Genomic DNA, 17137 nt, shown 5'->3' on the forward strand with positions numbered 1-17137 from the left:
ACATCTTCTCGTCTGCTGCACCTTTGCCATGGCCTGCAGGCACCAGCAGAAGAGAAAGTTTCTAACTTCTGGGGCAGAGAGTATCGATGCTAATTTGATTACAACCTCTCTGACTGCTATATCAAACACATTGATGTGACCCATGAGATCCCCTAGTTCCCTGTCTCCAGAGCCCTCAGCTGCCTGCTCCATCCAGCTAGCCTGGCTGCACATCTATCGCCCCAAACCAACCACCTGGAGTTTCTGCTCCTCCAGATACCTGTGCGCTCATTGGAACAGAGCACCACACTTCCTCTGTTGTTGCCAGAGGCTGGGTGGTGCAACCCAGAGGGGCAGGCAAGTTCACTCTCTCATGGAGAACCACAGTGCAGTGGGGATCAGAGCGGGGAATGAGCCAGTAAATAAATGTCCTCCTCGCCCTTCTTCGCTCAGATCAACTGTTTCAAGGAGTGGTTTCTCTGTATAGCTTGTCCAGAGACATTCCACATGGTCTAGTGGGCGCACCTGCCAAGGCCCACGTGTCTTCAAGCTGTTCTGAAGTTGTAGCCAGTGTGGGACCATGTTCCTTTGCATCTTTGTGTTGCATCTCAGGGGCCCAGGTGCCTCTAGTGGTAAAGAACTGGCCTGCTACTGCAGGAGATGTAACAAATGCAGGTTCCATCCCTGGGTCAGGAAGATCCCCTGGAGGAGGGCATGGCAATCCATTCCAGTATTCTTGCCTGGAGAATCCCATGGACAGAGGAGCCTGGCGGGCTATGGTTCATAGGGTCATGAAGAATCGGACATGACTGAAGCGACTTAGCACACACACACACACACACTTTACATTTCATCTTTTCTTTCCTTTTCCTTTCCTTTCCTCTCTCCCAGTCATGCATTCTACCTTCCACATAAAGTCTGAGCACTTAGTTCTTGCCTCAGTCTCTGTTTTCTAGCCCACCTAGCATGAGACCATTATTTGTTGAATACGAAGAAACTGCTCTGCAGCCTACTATTTAAGCTTTCTCTATCGGTGGGTTCTGGGGATGTCCTCTTAGATTTTGCTTTTAGGATCACAGGTCACAATTCATTCCCAATTCAAATCCCAGATTTAATGCCTCTTTCGGAATGAAGTAATTAGTGCTTGCACTAGCTGGAAGAGTTCTTTTTCTTCCTACATACATCTGACTTATGACATTTATCTTTATCTGTTATGGCTCTTTATGTTCTGTGTCTTAACTCAGACCCTCATCTTCTTTTAATTATGAATGAATTAACTATTTTTGGTCACACTGTGAGGCTTGTAGGATCTTAGTTCTCCGACCAGAGACTGAACCTGGGGTCCCCAACCGTAGAAACGCAAAGTCTTAACCGCTGGACCACCAAGGAATTCCCACGCGTTCATCTTTCTTATAGGATCACATTTTGGGGTCTTTATGCTGTTTTTTGGCCTCCAGTCCCATCACCTCTCTTCTCCTTTGTAACTGTTATTTCTTTTGCCAAGAATCTTCTTCCTTTTTCCCTTCTTGCCTCCAGCAGTCTTCTGTTCCTTTTGTTCAGGTCCTTCAAGACTTAGAGAATGACCTCTTGCAAGAAACTTGCCCAGACTCACCTTCAGACTAGGTTAGTGCTACAGACTGAAGGTTTGTGCCCCTCCCCAAATTTATATGTTGAAACCTAATCCTCAAAGTGATGGTATTTGGAAATGAGGTCTTTGAAGTCTTCGGAGTGATTAGCTCATAAGGATGGGGCCTTCATGGATGGGATTAGTGCCCTTGAAAAGGAGACCCCCAGGGACTTCTCTGATGGGCTGCCTTTCAGTCCAGAGACCACACGTTCAGTCCCAGGTTGGGGAACTAAGATCCCACATGCCATGAGGTATGGCCAAACGTTTATTAAAAGAGAAAGAGTACAGTGCTTAGGACCAGGTGCTTTCACTGCAGTGGCCCAGGGTTCAATCCCTGGTCAGGCAACTAAGATCCAGCAAGCCATGCAGCCAAATTAAAAAAAGATTGACATATCTGACGCACTCAGTGAGAGAGACAAAGTCAAATTTACAGTGCACACCAAGACCACACTGCCCACATTTCACAGCCCAGAGTTTTCTGTTACAAGGCAACATGAAGACTTTGTGTGGCTACATGACACTCTTATTGAAACTACAGACTATGCTGGGCTTATTATCCCGCCAGCGCCGACCAAGCCCGACTTCGATGGCCCTCGAGAGAAGATGCAGAAGCTGGGAGAGGGTGAAGGGTCAATGACAAAAGAAGAATTTGCCAAGATGAAGCAAGAGCTAGAAGCGGAGTACCTTGCTGTCTTCAAGAAGACGGTGTCTTCGCACGAAGTCTTTCTCCAGCGGTTCTCCTCCCACCCTGTTCTCAGTAAAGACCGCACCTTCCACGTGTTTTTGGAATATGATCAAGATCTAAGTGTCAGGCGGAAAAGTACTAAAGAGATGTTTGGTGGCTTTTTTAAAAGTGTGGTGAAAAGTGCTGATGAAGTTCTTTTTTCAGGAGTTAAGGAGGTAGATGACTTTTTTGAGCAAGAGAAGACTTTCCTCATCAACTATTACAACAGGATCAAGGATTCCTGTGCAAAGGCTGACAGGATGACCAGATCTCATAAAAATGTCGCAGATGATTATATCCACACTGCAGCCTGCTTGCATAGCCTGGCTTTAGAGGAGCCTACAATCATCAAGAAGTACCTCTTGAAGGTGGCTGAGCTGTTTGAAAAACTTAGGAAAGTGGATAGTCGAGTCTCCTCAGATGAAGACTTAAAGCTGACGGAGCTCCTGCGATACTACATGCTCAACATAGAGGCTGCCAAGGATCTCTTATACCGATGCACCAAAGCCCTCATTGACTATGAGAATTCAAATAAAGCGTTGGATAAGGCCCGGTTAAAGAGCAAAGATGTCAAGCTGGCCGAGGCACAGCAGCAGGAATGCTGCCAGAAGTTTGAACAACTCTCTGAATCTGCAAAAGATGAGCTGATCAATTTCAAACGGAAGAGAGTGGCAGCGTTCAGGAAGAATCTAATTGAAAATGTCTGAACTGGAAATAAAGCATGCCAGGAACAATGTGTCCCTCCTGCAAAGCTGCATCGACCTGTTCAAGAACAACTGAGTGAAGGACTGAATGTGAAGAAAGCCCGCATCACTTGCACTTAAATCATTACCACAGAAGATTGATTTGATTTATCTTGACTTCAGTTTAAAATTATGTGAATACATATTTTGATTTCTAAAGATCTTAACACTTAACCATGTTGGTTTAAAAATATTTCTATTGCATGCTCCTTGGACATAACTAATCTTGATGCAGTTAATACCTCAGTGGGTAGAATCTTAAGTACTGGGTTCTCCTCTAATTTGTAGTAATGAAGAAGGGGTTCTGGAGCGAGTGTAATCAGCAGGGGCCCTGCACATGTCATCTCCAGTTTCATGTGCTCGGGTCCCTGTAATTTAGGGTAGGTGCCTGTTAATAGCAGATGAGTCAGCTACTTGTTGCAGGTGACAGACATTCCATCCCTTTGTCAAGTGATTTTCCCCTTTCTTACTCTCACAGATCGGTAGTCACCTTCAGTTGTTTGTACTATAACAAGAGCAAGAAAAATATCATATCTTTATATATACCCTTTGCAACTCCATGTTTGTAGCTGGGATACAAATATTTGTGGGGAGAGGCTTATCCTGAAGGTATAAGAACAACTAATGTGAGCCCCTCCCTTCCTGGTGGGGGCACAGTATGTGTGTGCTTGGACTTTTTATAAAGCATCCAATAAAATAATCCATGCTCAAAAAAAAAAAGAGACTCCTTGAGGACTTAGGTCTGCCCCAGGTGTGGAGGTGGCACAGTGCTTGGATTTCAGGGACCCTGGCACGTATGTGTACCCATGACTGATTCATGCTGCTGTATGGCAGAAACCAACACAATATTGTAAAGCAATTATCTTTCAATTAAAAATTGATATTTTTTTTTTTAAAGAGTGAGAGACACCAGAATGTTCCCTTGCCCCTTCCATCCATGAACCAGAGAGCAGGTTCTCTGACACCACACCTGGCAACACCTTGATCTTGGGTCTCTCAGCCTCCAGACCACGAGAAATAAATTTCAGTCTATGAGCCATCCACTGGGCCTGTGATAGCAGCCGGAAGTCACTAAGGTAGTTGCCCAACCCTCTTTGGGGTCCACATAACACTCTCTCCAGCTCTAATGGTGGGTAATTAAAGGTTTGCTTATCTGTCTTCTCAAGACTTTGAGGGAACGAGTTGATATTTCTTTAATACAGTGCCTGTCACACAATAGTTGACTATAGGTTAATGGAACACATGCAAAAAAATACAGATGTCTTATCTCTACTGAACTGGAAGTTCCTTGTAGTCAAGGATGTATGTCTGATTCATCTTTGCATTCCGTGCCAAGGGCAGGACCTGGTCTAAGGTAGGTGCTGAACAGTGTAGTGAAAGAATGAATAAATTCACGATACTAAAGAGAATTTGTCGTTTAAGTCACCTGAGGGGCCTTCCACCTTATAGGAAATCATGATCCAAAAGTTTTGTTTATGGTTCCTTTTTCATTCCAGTTTTATCTTGTATGTTTGTATGTTGTTGTTCAGCCTCTCAGTTGTGTCTGACTCTTTGCGACCCCATGGACTGCAGCACACCAGACTTCCTTATCCTTTCCCCCAGAGTTTGCTTAAACTCTTGTCCATTGAATTGGTGATGTTACCTAACCATCTCATCCTCTGTTGCCCCCTTCTTCTCCAGCCCTCAATCTTTCTCAGCATTAGGGTCTTTTCCAATGAGTCGACTCTTTGCATCAGGTGGCCAAAGTATTGGAGCTTCAGGTTCAGCATCAGTCCTTCCAATGCATAGTCAGGGTTGATTTACTTTAGGATGGACTGGTTTGATCTTTGCCATCCAAGGGACTCTCAAGAGTCTTCTCTAGCACCACAGTTCAAAGTACCCTGATAGCTCAGTTGGTAAAGAATCTGCCTGCAATGCAGGAGACCCCAGTTCGATCTGCTGGAGAAGGGATAGGCTACCCAGTCCAGTGTTCTTGGGCTTCCCTGTGGCTCAGCTGGTAAAGAATCCGCCTGCAATGCGGGAGACCTGGGTTCGATCCCTGGGTTGGGAAGATCCCCTGGAGAAGGGAAAGGCTACCCACTCTAGTATCCAGGCCTGAAGAATTCCATGGACTGTATAGTACATGGGATGGCAGAGTTGGACACTACTGAGCAACTTTCACTTTCAACCTTCTTTATGGTCTAACGCTCACATCCATACATGACTACTGGAAAAACCATATTTGTTTGTATGAGGTAAGACTCTATTACTTGCATTCCTAAATAATATTTTGTGTACTTTGGCATACTTTTAAACTTTAGACAAGTGGAATCATTCTTTTTAAGGCTAAACTGTGTTGTTATGTATAGCTGTAATTCTTTTATTATTCCCTGCTGTAAAATCTTCTCTCTAAAAAAACAAACAAAAAAATCCACTTTTGTTTTTACATGGTTATTTCTGCTTTCTGCTATTAGGAACTGTGCTGCTGTATCATACCGAAAACACTTATTAAATACAAAAGAAAAAAATGAAGTGGAGAAAATGGATACAACCTTAACAAGGTAATCACAATTAATATCAGTGATAAGGGGCTGACAGTGGGCTCCTCCAGTGACGTCTGAGAAGGACTGTATTCTAGTCCAGCAGTCCCCAACCTTTTTGGCACCAGGGACCAGTTTCATGGAAGCCAGTTTTTCCAGGGACTGGGGCGTGGGAGGGTGTGTGGGGGGAACGGTTTTGGGATGATTCAAGTGCCGTTACATTTACTTTATCTCTATTATTATTACATTGTGATAGACAATGAAATAATTCTACAGCTCACCATAATGCCGAATCAGTGGGAGCCCTGAGCTTGTTTTCCTGCAGCTAGACAGTCCCATCTGGGGTGATGGGATAGCGATGGGGAGCGGCTACAAATACAGATGAAGCTTCATTCACCTCCTGTTGTGGCCCGGTTCCTAACAGACCACAGACCAATATCAGTTTGTTGCCTGGCCTCTGGGGACCCCTGTTCTAGTCCAGAGACCTTAATCTGAATCTAATCATGAAGAAACAGCAGAGAAACCTCAATGGAGGACTTTTTATAAAATAACTGGCCTGTATTCTTAAAAATAATTCTATTTCTTTTCAGCTGTGCTAGGTCTTCCACGCTGTGCAGGCTTTTCTTGTCTCAGAGGCTACTCTCTAGTTGCAGTGTTCAGGCTTTCGTTGCACAGCATGGGCTGTAGGCGGCCCGTGGGCTCAACAGCTGCAGCTCTGGGATTCTAGAGCACAGGCTCTGTAGTTGTGGTGCATGGGCTTAGTTGCTCTGAGGCATGTGGGATCTTCTGGGACCAGGAATCGAACCCATGTCTCTTGCATTGGCAGGCGGATTCTTTACCACTGAGCCCCCAGGGAAGACCCCTGTATTCTTTTTTGGAACTAGACTGGAACAGTTTTAGGTTTGCAGCAACGCTGAATGAACAGCACAGAGGTTTCCCATTCCCACGTAGGTTTACCACTACGTACACACCGCCTCTCCCGCTATCAGAATCCCACACCAGATGGGTCGCCTGGTACAGCCAGTGAAGCTGCTTTCATTCAATATGATCACCCAAAGCCCATGACTTCCATTAGGGCTCACTCTTGATACTGCATATTCTCTGGGTTTTGAGAAATGTATCATGATATCCATCCACCATTATAGTATCACACAGAAGAGTTTGGCTGCCCTGAAAGTCCTCTTCTGTGCCTGTTTATCCCTCTCTCCCCGTATCACTTGGCATCAGTGATCCCTTTACTGTTCTCAAAGTTTGCCTTTTCCAGAATGTCACATAGTTGGGGGAATTCCTTGATGGTCCATTGCTTGGGACTACACATTCTCACTGCTGAGGGCCCAGGTTCAGTCCCTGGTTGGGGAGCTAAGATCTCACAAGCAGTGCAGTGCAGCCAACAACAACAACAAAAAAAAACAAATAAATAAAACCCCCAAACATAACATCATATATAGTTGGAATCATACAGTATATAGTCTTTCATATATAACCTTCTTTTACATAGTAAAATGTATTTAAGTTTCCTCCATGTTTTTTTGTGGTGGAATAGCTCATTTCTTTTTAGTGCCGAGTAATCCTTGGAAGAAAAGTTATGACCAACCTAGATAGCATATTGAAAAGCAGAGACATTACTTTGCCAACAAAGGTCTGTCTAGTCAAGGCTATGGTTTTTCCATTGGTCATGTATGGATGTGAGAGTTGGACTGTGAAGAAAGCTGAGCGCTGAAGAATTGATGCTTTTGAACTGTGGTGCTGGAGAAGATTCTTGCGGGTCCCCTGGACTGCAAGGAGATCCAATCAGTCCATCCTAAAGGAGACCAGTCCTGGGTGTTCATTGGAAGGACTGATGCTGAAGCTGAAACTCCAGTACTTTGGCCACCTCATGCGAAGAGTTGACTCATTGGAAAAGACTCTGATGCTGGGAGGGATTGGGGGCAGGAGGAGAAGGGGATGACAGAGGATGAGATGGCTGGATGGCATCACTGACTCGATGGACATGAGTCTGAGTGAACTCTGGGAGTTGGTGATGGACAGGGAGGCCTGGTGTGCTGCGATTCATGGGATCGCAAAGAGTTGGACACGACTGAGCGACTGAACTGAACTGAATTGAATAGGCGTGTGGTGGATCTCACTGTTGTTTTGGCCTGTACTCTAGTGTCAATAGCATAACAATAAAATCTGAAGGTTCGGATTCTAGAACATTAGATAGAAGAAACACCTAGATACAATACATGATATTGGACTGTTTCCTGCCCAGGGGAAAACGTGCTATACAAGATGTTGTTGTTGTTGTTTAGTCCAAACAACAACAGTTGGGATTGAATCCACCTCCCTTATGTCTCCTGCATTGGGAGGCAGATTTTTTTTTTTACCACTGAGCCACCAGTGCATCTCCCACAACTCCTGCGTTGCAGGCAGAGTGTTTACTGCGGAGTCACAAGGGAAGCCCGTAAAAGACATTATTAGTTGACAAAACTGGAATGGGGGATATAGATTAGTGAATTTGATCATTAATGAATTTGAGCGTTGTAGTTTCATTCCCAGGTGGGGCAGTGGTAAAGAATCAGCCTGCCGATGCAGGAGACACGGCTTCAATTCCTGGGTGGGGAAGATCCCCTGGAGAAGGAAATGGCAACCCACTCCAGTATTCTTGCCTGGAGAATCCTATGGACAGAGGAGCCTGGCAAGCTCCATGGGATTGCAAAGAGTCAAACATGACTGAGCACAACAGAGAGTTTCGGTTCCTAGGACATACATACTAAAAGATTAAAGGGTAAATGGCCTGATGTATGCAATCTTCTCTCAAATGATTAAGAAAAAGAAATATGGCATAAGTTATTCATTTGTAAATGTGTATAAAGGATATATAGGAGTTGTATGTACTATCCTTGCAATTTTTTTGTAAATTATTTAAAAATAAAAATTTAAGTAATTACAATTACAATGCTGGGACTTAATCACTGGCAGTCCACTGGTTAGGACTTGGCGCTCCCACTGCTGGGACGGGTGTGCTCTGTGGTCGTGGAACTAAGATCCCTGAAAGTCGAGTGGTGCGGCCAAAAAATTTAATAATGATAAAATAACAGTACTGCCTTTAACATTCCATCCACATCTTTTGATGCACACATACAAGCTTCTCGAGTGTATTCTGAAGCGTGGAATCTAAATCATAAGGTGTGTGCATCTTCAACTTGATTTGCTCAATAGTTTACAAAGTGCCACCGACATCCTCATTAATTTTATATATGCACTGTCTCTCTCTCTCACTGAAATGTAAGGTCGTTCGTGGACCCGCAGCATTAACCTCACTAGGGTGCTGGTTAGAACTGCAAACCCTCAGATCCCCATCTCTGCCAGATTTGGTGAAAGAGAAACTCTGGAGTCACTTGTGAATCTGCGTTTTTCAAAAGTCCTCTAAATGATTCTAAAGTCTAAGCAGCGCTGATCCATCAGGGCCGCGTCTGGCTTCCAGACCGCCTTCTCTAAAGGAGCGATCAGCGGAGCCGGGGATCAAATGTTAGACAAGCAGAAACTAGAGGGCAGCGCGCCTCCCTAGGACACCCTCTCTGTACGGGCAGCTTCGCCCGGACCCCCCGGCTGGTGGGGAGGGGCGGCCGGACGGGGCGGGCCTGAGGCTGGCGTCTCCGCCTCTTCAGCGTTCGGCTCCCTTTTCTTTTCCTTCTTTCTCCTCTCTTTCCTTCCTTCCGCCTGGAGCTATGGAGCCGGGGCGCCGGGCGGCCGCGGCGCTGCTGACGCTGCTATGCGCGGTATGCGCGCTGCACTCGGGGCGCGCCCAGTACGAGCGCTACAGCTTCCGCAGCTTCCCGCGGGACGAGCTGATGCCGCTCGAGTCGGCCTACCGGCACGCGCTGGACCAGTACAGCAGCGAGCACTGGGCGGAGAGCGTGGGCTACTTGGAGATCAGCCTGCGGCTGCACCGCCTGCTACGGGACAGCGAGGCCTTCTGCCACCGCAACTGCAGCGCGGCGCCGCAGCCCGAGCCCACCGCCGGCCTCGCGCGCTACCCGGAGTTGCGCCTCTTTGGGGGCCTGCTGCGCCGAGCGCACTGCCTCAAACGCTGCAAGCAGGGCCTGCCGGCCTTCCGCCAGTCGCAACCCAGCCGCGAAGTACTGGCGGACTTCCAGCGCCGAGAGCCCTACAAGTTCCTGCAGTTCGCCTACTTCAAGGCAAGTCCGGTCGCCCCGCCTTACGCTTAGGCCCCGCCCCGCGCCGCGGTTAGGCCCCGCCCGCCGCGGTTAGGCCCGCCCCTAGACCCCTGCCTGGTGCCTGCGTCCTGGGCCCGATCGCACCGCCCTTTCTAGACTTAATTCTTTCGCACTCAGCGTCGCTAAGGGAGACCTTCAAATCCTCTGCCTTGTATTCTATTTCATAGATAAAGATGAAAAATACTTTTCTTGAAGGGTGGTTCTGAGGCAGAGGATGTATATCTAACGACTAGCACAGTGTTATTTGAAGACAGACTTCTGTTTTTAGTAGATACCATCAAAATCCCTTTTCTCAAGTGAGTAGGGCGGGAGAGGACCTGCGGGGCCGGTCAGTCTCTTTTAAAGAGGAATTTAAAAGGGCAGGGCTCCTTGGAAGGACACTTGCCTGTCTGGAGGAGGAGAACCTGAGCGCTGTGATTCCTCAGGGCTGGCGCTCTCCGCTGGCTTTCATCTACAGTGTAACGCGGTTGTCTTCCTCCTTTTTATGACTGTTTGCATTCCGTCTGTGATTGCTGGCTAAAAATAGCCACAAATTGCAGTTGTCTACGGTCCTTACACGGGGGACCCTGAAGTTTTAAGAACGGGCTGAATTCCCTGTTAACTGGATAAAGAGGCTTTAGCTTGGCGGGTCTTCAATGGGTTTTGCCAAGAGAGCCCTCTTAAAGCTGTTTCCACTTTATTGGAAAACGATTTGGTAAACTCTGTGTCTTTGGGCTGCAAGATCTGCTTTTCATATTTCTCTGAAACGGGTCCACGTGTATGTTGCATTCGTATGGGCCATAAAATAGCACAAAACCCTAAATAGGAGAAAAACTGGGTTATTTCTATGCCTGCTACAGCTTTATATAAAGTATCAGATTTGTGAATGTTTGTCCTAGCAATTAAAAAAAAAAAAAAAAAGTTTTAAAATAGACCAGGGATGAGATTAATACATTTCCGGAACTCAGAAATGATGGCTGACTCATACCAGCACTATATTTTTACGCTGAAAAAGACTCATTTAATCCTCTTTTTTGTAGAGCTTTTGGCACATACAGTATGAGCCAAATTTGAGTCACATAATCAAGGGGGAAACGTTTTATTTTTAAACCTGGAGAATAATGGGAGCTCTGATTTCTTTAAAATACGGATGAATGTGAAACGAGGCAAAAGGGGAGGAACAGTTAATTCAGGGTGACCGGAAGGCAGGGGTTTCGTCCATCGTGGCATCCGCAAAGGCTAGGAAATTCATAACTTCTCTTCAAAACCCTTTACAGGTCTTGTGACAATCACTTACTTAAAGTCAGTAAAGGGAATTCCCCGGTGGTCAGGTGGTTAGGGCTGTAGGCTTCCACAGGGGTCTAGGGGGGTTTGGGGGAGGGAGGGGCCGAAGAGGAGGCGAGGGGGCCGGGGGCGGAGGCGGGGTGGGGGGTGGGCAGGGAGACAGTCCCACTCCAGGCCGCTAGATGGCATTCCTCAGACATCAGCACGGATATCTGGAAGGGCGGGCTCTGCCATTATCTCCAAATGACTAGGCTCGCGTATGTGGGGTAGTTTCTGCCCTGGCTGTTTGCTGCCCTTTGATTGTCAGAAATCCAGACCGTGCCAAATATTCCTTTATTTTCTCTCTCCAAACAGAATTCCCTAATTCCTGTCCCCGAGGCTCCCTCTGGATTGGCTGAAGGAGTCTCCCTCCACATGTATGGGTCCCCCCCCCCACTCCCGCCCCCCGGCTCCCCCAGATTGTGCTGGGATTTCAGGGCATGGAGGGGCCATGACATCCATGGTGGGGGAGGGCCCTCTGCCACTCGTGTGTCCACACAGGGAGGTGTCCCTATCCCTTTCTGCGAGCCTTTTCACTCACCTCATGGCACCTCCTTCTTCCCTGAAGACTTCTGGGCTCTGCCTGCAGGTACCAAACCTGAGGATCAAGGGCCACAGACCTTGCTGCCCCTGCAGACTCCAAGGAGGGAGTTTTTTCTAGCCTAGAGGATTCCTCTTCCTCCTCTTTTTTTTTTTTTTGGCCATGTGGCATGGCATGCTGGATCTTAGTTCCCCAACCGGGGATTGAACCCATATCTCCTGCAGTGGAACCTCGGGTCCGGAACCGACAGGGAAATCCTTCCTCTGTCTTCTTCTTCCAGGCCAGTCAGCTTCTTCCTGCAGTTCCCTCTCTCAATTTCCTCTTCTTCACATACTTGCCAAGTTCTCTAAGGAGTACAAGAGCTTTGGTCATACCTCTATGTCCTGACCTCCCCTGAGGCAGTGAGACTCAGAATCAGCTGATCAGCACCAAATGGGGAGAAGACAGAGAGGGGGAAAGAGAGGGAAACATGAATTAATTTCATGAAAATATTATGTAGTCGTGATGTCCTGTCCAAGTCATTGGTACTTACCAAGTCCTGCCTTGTCCTAAGAACTCTGCCAGCTGCCAGGAATGCAGAAGACAGGATGACATAAAAGAGGCTCATGGTCCAGTGGTTAAGACTCCTCACTCCCAATATAGAGAGCCTGGGTTTGATCCCTGGTTAGGAAACTAGACCCCACATGATGCAACTAAGACCAGCACAGCCAAATTAATTAATTAAATAAATATACATACTTATATACCCTGATGAATATATACCTTGATAACTCAGCTGATAAAGAATCTGCCTGCAATGCAAGAGACCCCAGTTCGATTCCTGGGTTGGGAAGTTCCCTTGGAGAAGGGATAGGCTACCAACTCCAGTATTCTTGGGCTTCCCTGGTGGTTCAGCTGGTAAAGAATCCGCTTGCAAGGCGGGAGACCTGGGTTCGATCCCTGGGTTGGAAAGATACCCTGGAGAAGGCTACCCATTCCAGTATTCTGGCCTGGAGAATTCCATGGACTGTATAGTCCATGGGGTCGCCAGGAGTCGCACGTGACTGAGTGACTTTCACTTATACTTTCATATATATATATTTTTAAGAGTCTCTTGATTGAGGTCGTGGGGAAAGGGAGGACTCACTTTCATGTATAAGCAGGGATCTTCCTCCCAGCCCCCAAGATTCACTTCCTAGAACAGCACCTGTCCTGTAGAGGCTCTCAACAAATATTTGCTGAGTGAATGAATGAGTGAATGAGGAGGTGGTGGGGGTCCTCGGGAAGATGAAACAGAGGTTCTGTGAGAGACCTGGGAAAATACTGATCTACCTGTCAAGGTTCTGGCAGAAAATATGTGATATAGTTATACAGGGTAACTGGAGGAATACTTATGAATAAGGCAGTTACTTACAAAAGCTGGGGTGAGACCCACCTCCCAGGCCAGAAGGGGTAACGTGGATGGAGAGAGACTAGATGGAGAGACCTTCAATTAAGGGAAGGAGCCAGGACGAAAACAGCCCAGCCTTATTCTCTTCCCTTCCTTCAGTCTCCTGTTGGGCACCTGTTGGGGCTGAACCCACTGAAAGCTAGAGGGCAAGGGAGTCCACAGGGACAGCCCATACGCCAGCCTCCTGGGCAGGGCAGGGTGGAGACGGCAGAGTAGATCGGGGCAGGCACAGAGGGTACATCGGCTCACCCATAGGAATGAACGCTCATGCCTTGTGGCTGGACCAGGTATGCTGGGCCTTGGAAATCACTGAGCCCTTAGCTGGAAACACTGTGTAGAAACACAAAATTGCCTAAGGACTGAACAGACGTTCTTGTTTTACAGAAATCACGCTCACCACCCACTGAGTAGTGCTTGTCTCTCCTCTCTGGACTTTAGGCAAATAATCTTCCGAAAGCCATTGCAGCTGCTCACACCTTTCTACTGAAGCATCCTGATGATGAGATGATGAAGAGAAACATGGCTTATTACAAGAGCCTGCCCGATGCCGAGGACTACATTAAAGACTTGGAAACCAAGTCGTACGAGGTACATTTGGGTTTTTACACAGTGGTTAGTTGCAGTGTGAATTTTAGAATAAGTGTATCTTAGTGAACAGCTACTGACACTGAAGGACTGATAAGTGATTTTTGATGACATTTAATGAGTATTATGACAATAGAAATGACTGCCTTGGGATTCCCCTGGTGGTCTAGTGGTTAAGACCTCGTACTGCTAATGCAGGGGGTGCAGGTTTGATCTCTGGTCAGGGAACTGGATTCCACATGCTGTGGGGTATGGCCAAAAAATTAAAAAAAGAAGAAAAAATGATTGCCTTTTTAACACCAAGTTGATCCATTTAAGAATGCAATTTTATATTGCATGGTGATTTTAAAGTCACTTTTTTCCCCTTTAAATGCTGCATTTTAGAAATATGGTCATTTGATCATTCAGTTTTAAGATGGTATAAAAATGGGTCTTGGAAATCATCTGAAAATGACTAAGAACAGAAGAACCTGGAAGTAGGTCTTCATCTCTGATGCAACTAGGAAACATGTATTTTTATACACACACACAGCACATACCTCAAGATGGAAGGGGAATAAGGTTCTAGGAGGACAGACTCAACAGGTTACAGGATATTTGAGTCTGTGCATCTGCAGAGGGGATTCTGAGGGGAATGAGTGAGGACAGTAAGAAGAGGATGAGTCCAGAGCACTTACTGCTGTCGGGGCCTGTTGAGTCTGGGCTCCAGGTGTGTGGGTACCAGTGGGGCAGGAGCAGGGGTTGAAAACAGAGGGATGGGTTGGAAGTGCCCACCGGGGCTCCTAGAGCCTCAGGTCTGACTCTAGGGTTTCCCATCGTGGGACCAGACTGCAAGCTCACTTTTTCACCAGCGGTGACCCTCAAACATTGTGGGCAAAATCTCTTTTCTGGAGCCCATCTGGTCTCCAGGGAGGAATTCCCCAGCCTTCCGCAGGGCTGGCGGAGTGTCTGAGAGCCAGTCTGGGGAGAGGGATGGCGATCTCACGGCTGAGTTGGAGGCCTCACCTGTTCCTGGGTGTCAGCCCACACCTCAGCTTGATTGCTGTGCCTGCTCCCTGGGCCTTCAGCCTTTATGGGTAGAATCTCTAGAACAGACTTGGAAGGTGTGGTCCCTTAGGGGAGCAGATGGCTGCTGGCGGGGGAAGCCAGGCTCCAACAGCCAGGTTCAGACTTTCAGCCAGCGTTCCATCCCGCACCTCGTGCCAGCCTCTGTAGTCCCTGGTGTCTGCAGGTGTCTATGGGTTGTGCAGCTCACCTCCCGTGAGGACCCTCCTCTCTGGTCATTTGGCTTTCTGTCTTTCCAAAAGTTGTTGAAATCTCTCGTCTGCTGCTTGCTCCTTTCCTGATCTCCTGTAAGAAGAATTGATCCCTTTTTACTTTCCTCCCTGTTATTGTTCACTGGGTTTGGGGAAAAGAGTTGTGTGCACGTGGCCATCGCACTGTGCTTAGGGGCATCCTCCCTCTGTAGAGTTTTGTTTGTTTTCTTTTCTATTTCATTTATGTGGCTGCCTCGGGATCTCTCGTTGTAGCTCGCAGGCTCTGGGGCATGCAGGCTCCGTAGTTGTGGCAGGCGGACTTAGTAGCTCTGAGGCATGTGGGATCTTAGTTCCCTGACCAGGGGTGGAACGCATGTCCCCTGCATTGGAAGGCGGATTCTTAACCACTGGACCACCAGGGAAGTCCCTCTGCAGGGCTTTCTTTCTGCTGCCACCCTGCCATTTCTGCAGAGCCAGCGGTCTGGTATTTCTGCTTCCCCTGCCCCACACTCCTCTTCCCCCCACCTCCCATCCATCTCCAGGCAAAGCTTCAGTTCTTTGCCTGTCTTGCTTCCAGGGGATGCTGCCTGCCCAGGAGATATAAGGAGATCCATGTTCCTAACCTTAGGCTTTAAGTTGGGTGAAAATTCTAGGTCCCAGGGGTGACCCTCAAATACCCCCTGTCCAGAGCAGCTGAAAACAAAACTCTCAAAGGAGAACCACATGTGTATTTCAAGACCTGTCCTGGCCCCTCCAAGTTAGCAGGTTTCTGCCTGTGTCCAAAATCTCTACTTATTTCTGGTGAAGATGAAGCTGCTTCCTCAGCCCTAGTTATTCCTGGTACCTGGTGGAGGCAACAGGTAGCAAGAATTCCTTGATGTTTCCTCTGGCTGGCATGTGGCTGCCCTACCCAGGAACTCGTGCAGACATGTGAAACTCCTAGTTTATACTTTGCTGTTAGGGCAAGGGCCCTCTGACCCTTGCTTTAGCTTATCTTTTCCTTGAATTGATTTTTAAAATCAGTTTTATGGAGGTATAATTTATTTAAAACGAATCTTCTAATTTTAAGTGTATAATTCGATGAGTTTTGACAAATGTGTGCAGTCATACAACTACCACCACAATCATACAGACATTTTCTTCTCCCCTAAAAAGTTCCTGCGTTAAAAAAAGAAATTGTTTTAAATTTCCCTCATACCCCTTTGCAGTCATGCCTTTGCCCTTGACCTCTGGCAGCCACTGCCCTGGTTTCTGTCCCTGGTATTTTCCTTTTTTCCTTGATTCAAACTTGATTTTATTATCAAGTATCTGCTAGTTTTTGAGTTAAATAAAATAACTGTACTGCTGTGAACAGGGTAGAAAAATCTAGATGTAGGTAAGTCACTGATTGCCTTCCCAGCTGGGGAGAAGTTACTGTGCAGCACAGGGAACCCAGTCTGGTGCTCCCTGATGACCTGGGTGGGTGGAGTTGGGGAGGGAGGGAGGCTGGAGAGGGAGAGGGTGTGTGCATAATTAGGGCTGATTTGCCTTGTGGTATGGCAGAAACCGGCACAACATTGTAAAACAATTTTTTTTAATTAAAAAAAAAAAAAGAGTGAGCATAGTTTGTCCAGAGTTAATGAGAGTCAAGCTTCATGATAATCTGATTCCTTTTGGGAGGACAAGTCTGTCTCTTCATGTCTGGACATTCCTTGACTTCTCTCGGCTTCCAGAGCCTGTCTTTTTGTTTCGTTTTCGATTGATTTACACTGTGTCAGGTGTACAGAAGAGTGATTCAGTTATACATACGTGTACGTATATATATAAATATATACATGTATATATATATTCAGATTCTTTTCTGTTATACTTTATTACAAAATATTGAGTGAGGTTCCCTGTGCTATACAGTAGATCCTTGTTTATCCACTTTATATTTTATAAGATCTTATGGAAAAACCCAAATGAACTTTTTGCCCAACCCAATATATAGTAATATGTAACTGTTAACCCCAAATTCCCTATATATCCCTCCTGATCCCTTTCCCCCTTGGTAACCATAAGTTTGTTTCTCTGTCTGTGATTCTATTTCTGTTTTGTATATAAGCTCGTTTGTATCATTTTTTTAGATTCCATGTATCATAGGATATTTGTCTTTCTCTGACTTCATTCAGCATGAGAATCTCTAGGTCCATCGACGTGGCATTATTTCCTTCTTTTTTATATATGTATA

General features: G+C 46.7%; 1 protein-coding gene and 1 pseudogene across 1 annotated transcript in view; both read left to right on the top strand.

The window, feature by feature from the left end:
* The first annotated feature begins 2051 nt into the window (after positions 1-2051).
* LOC102285438 (sorting nexin-5 pseudogene) lies at positions 2052-3504 on the top strand (annotated as a pseudogene).
* A 5712-nt stretch (positions 3505-9216) lies between these two features.
* The window catches only part of CRTAP (cartilage associated protein), a 33508-nt gene continuing 25587 nt past the window's right edge, over positions 9217-17137 (top strand). Inside the window, exons 1-2 of the mRNA XM_005898141.3 lie at positions 9217-9773; positions 13523-13672. Coding sequence (XP_005898203.3) covers positions 9303-9773; positions 13523-13672 — 621 coding nt within the window. The 5' untranslated portion in view covers positions 9217-9302. The remainder of the gene's footprint in view (positions 9774-13522; positions 13673-17137) is intronic.

This window comes from Bos mutus, chromosome 22 (assembly GCF_027580195.1).
Source record: "Bos mutus isolate GX-2022 chromosome 22, NWIPB_WYAK_1.1, whole genome shotgun sequence".
NCBI lineage: Eukaryota > Metazoa > Chordata > Mammalia > Artiodactyla > Bovidae > Bos > Bos mutus.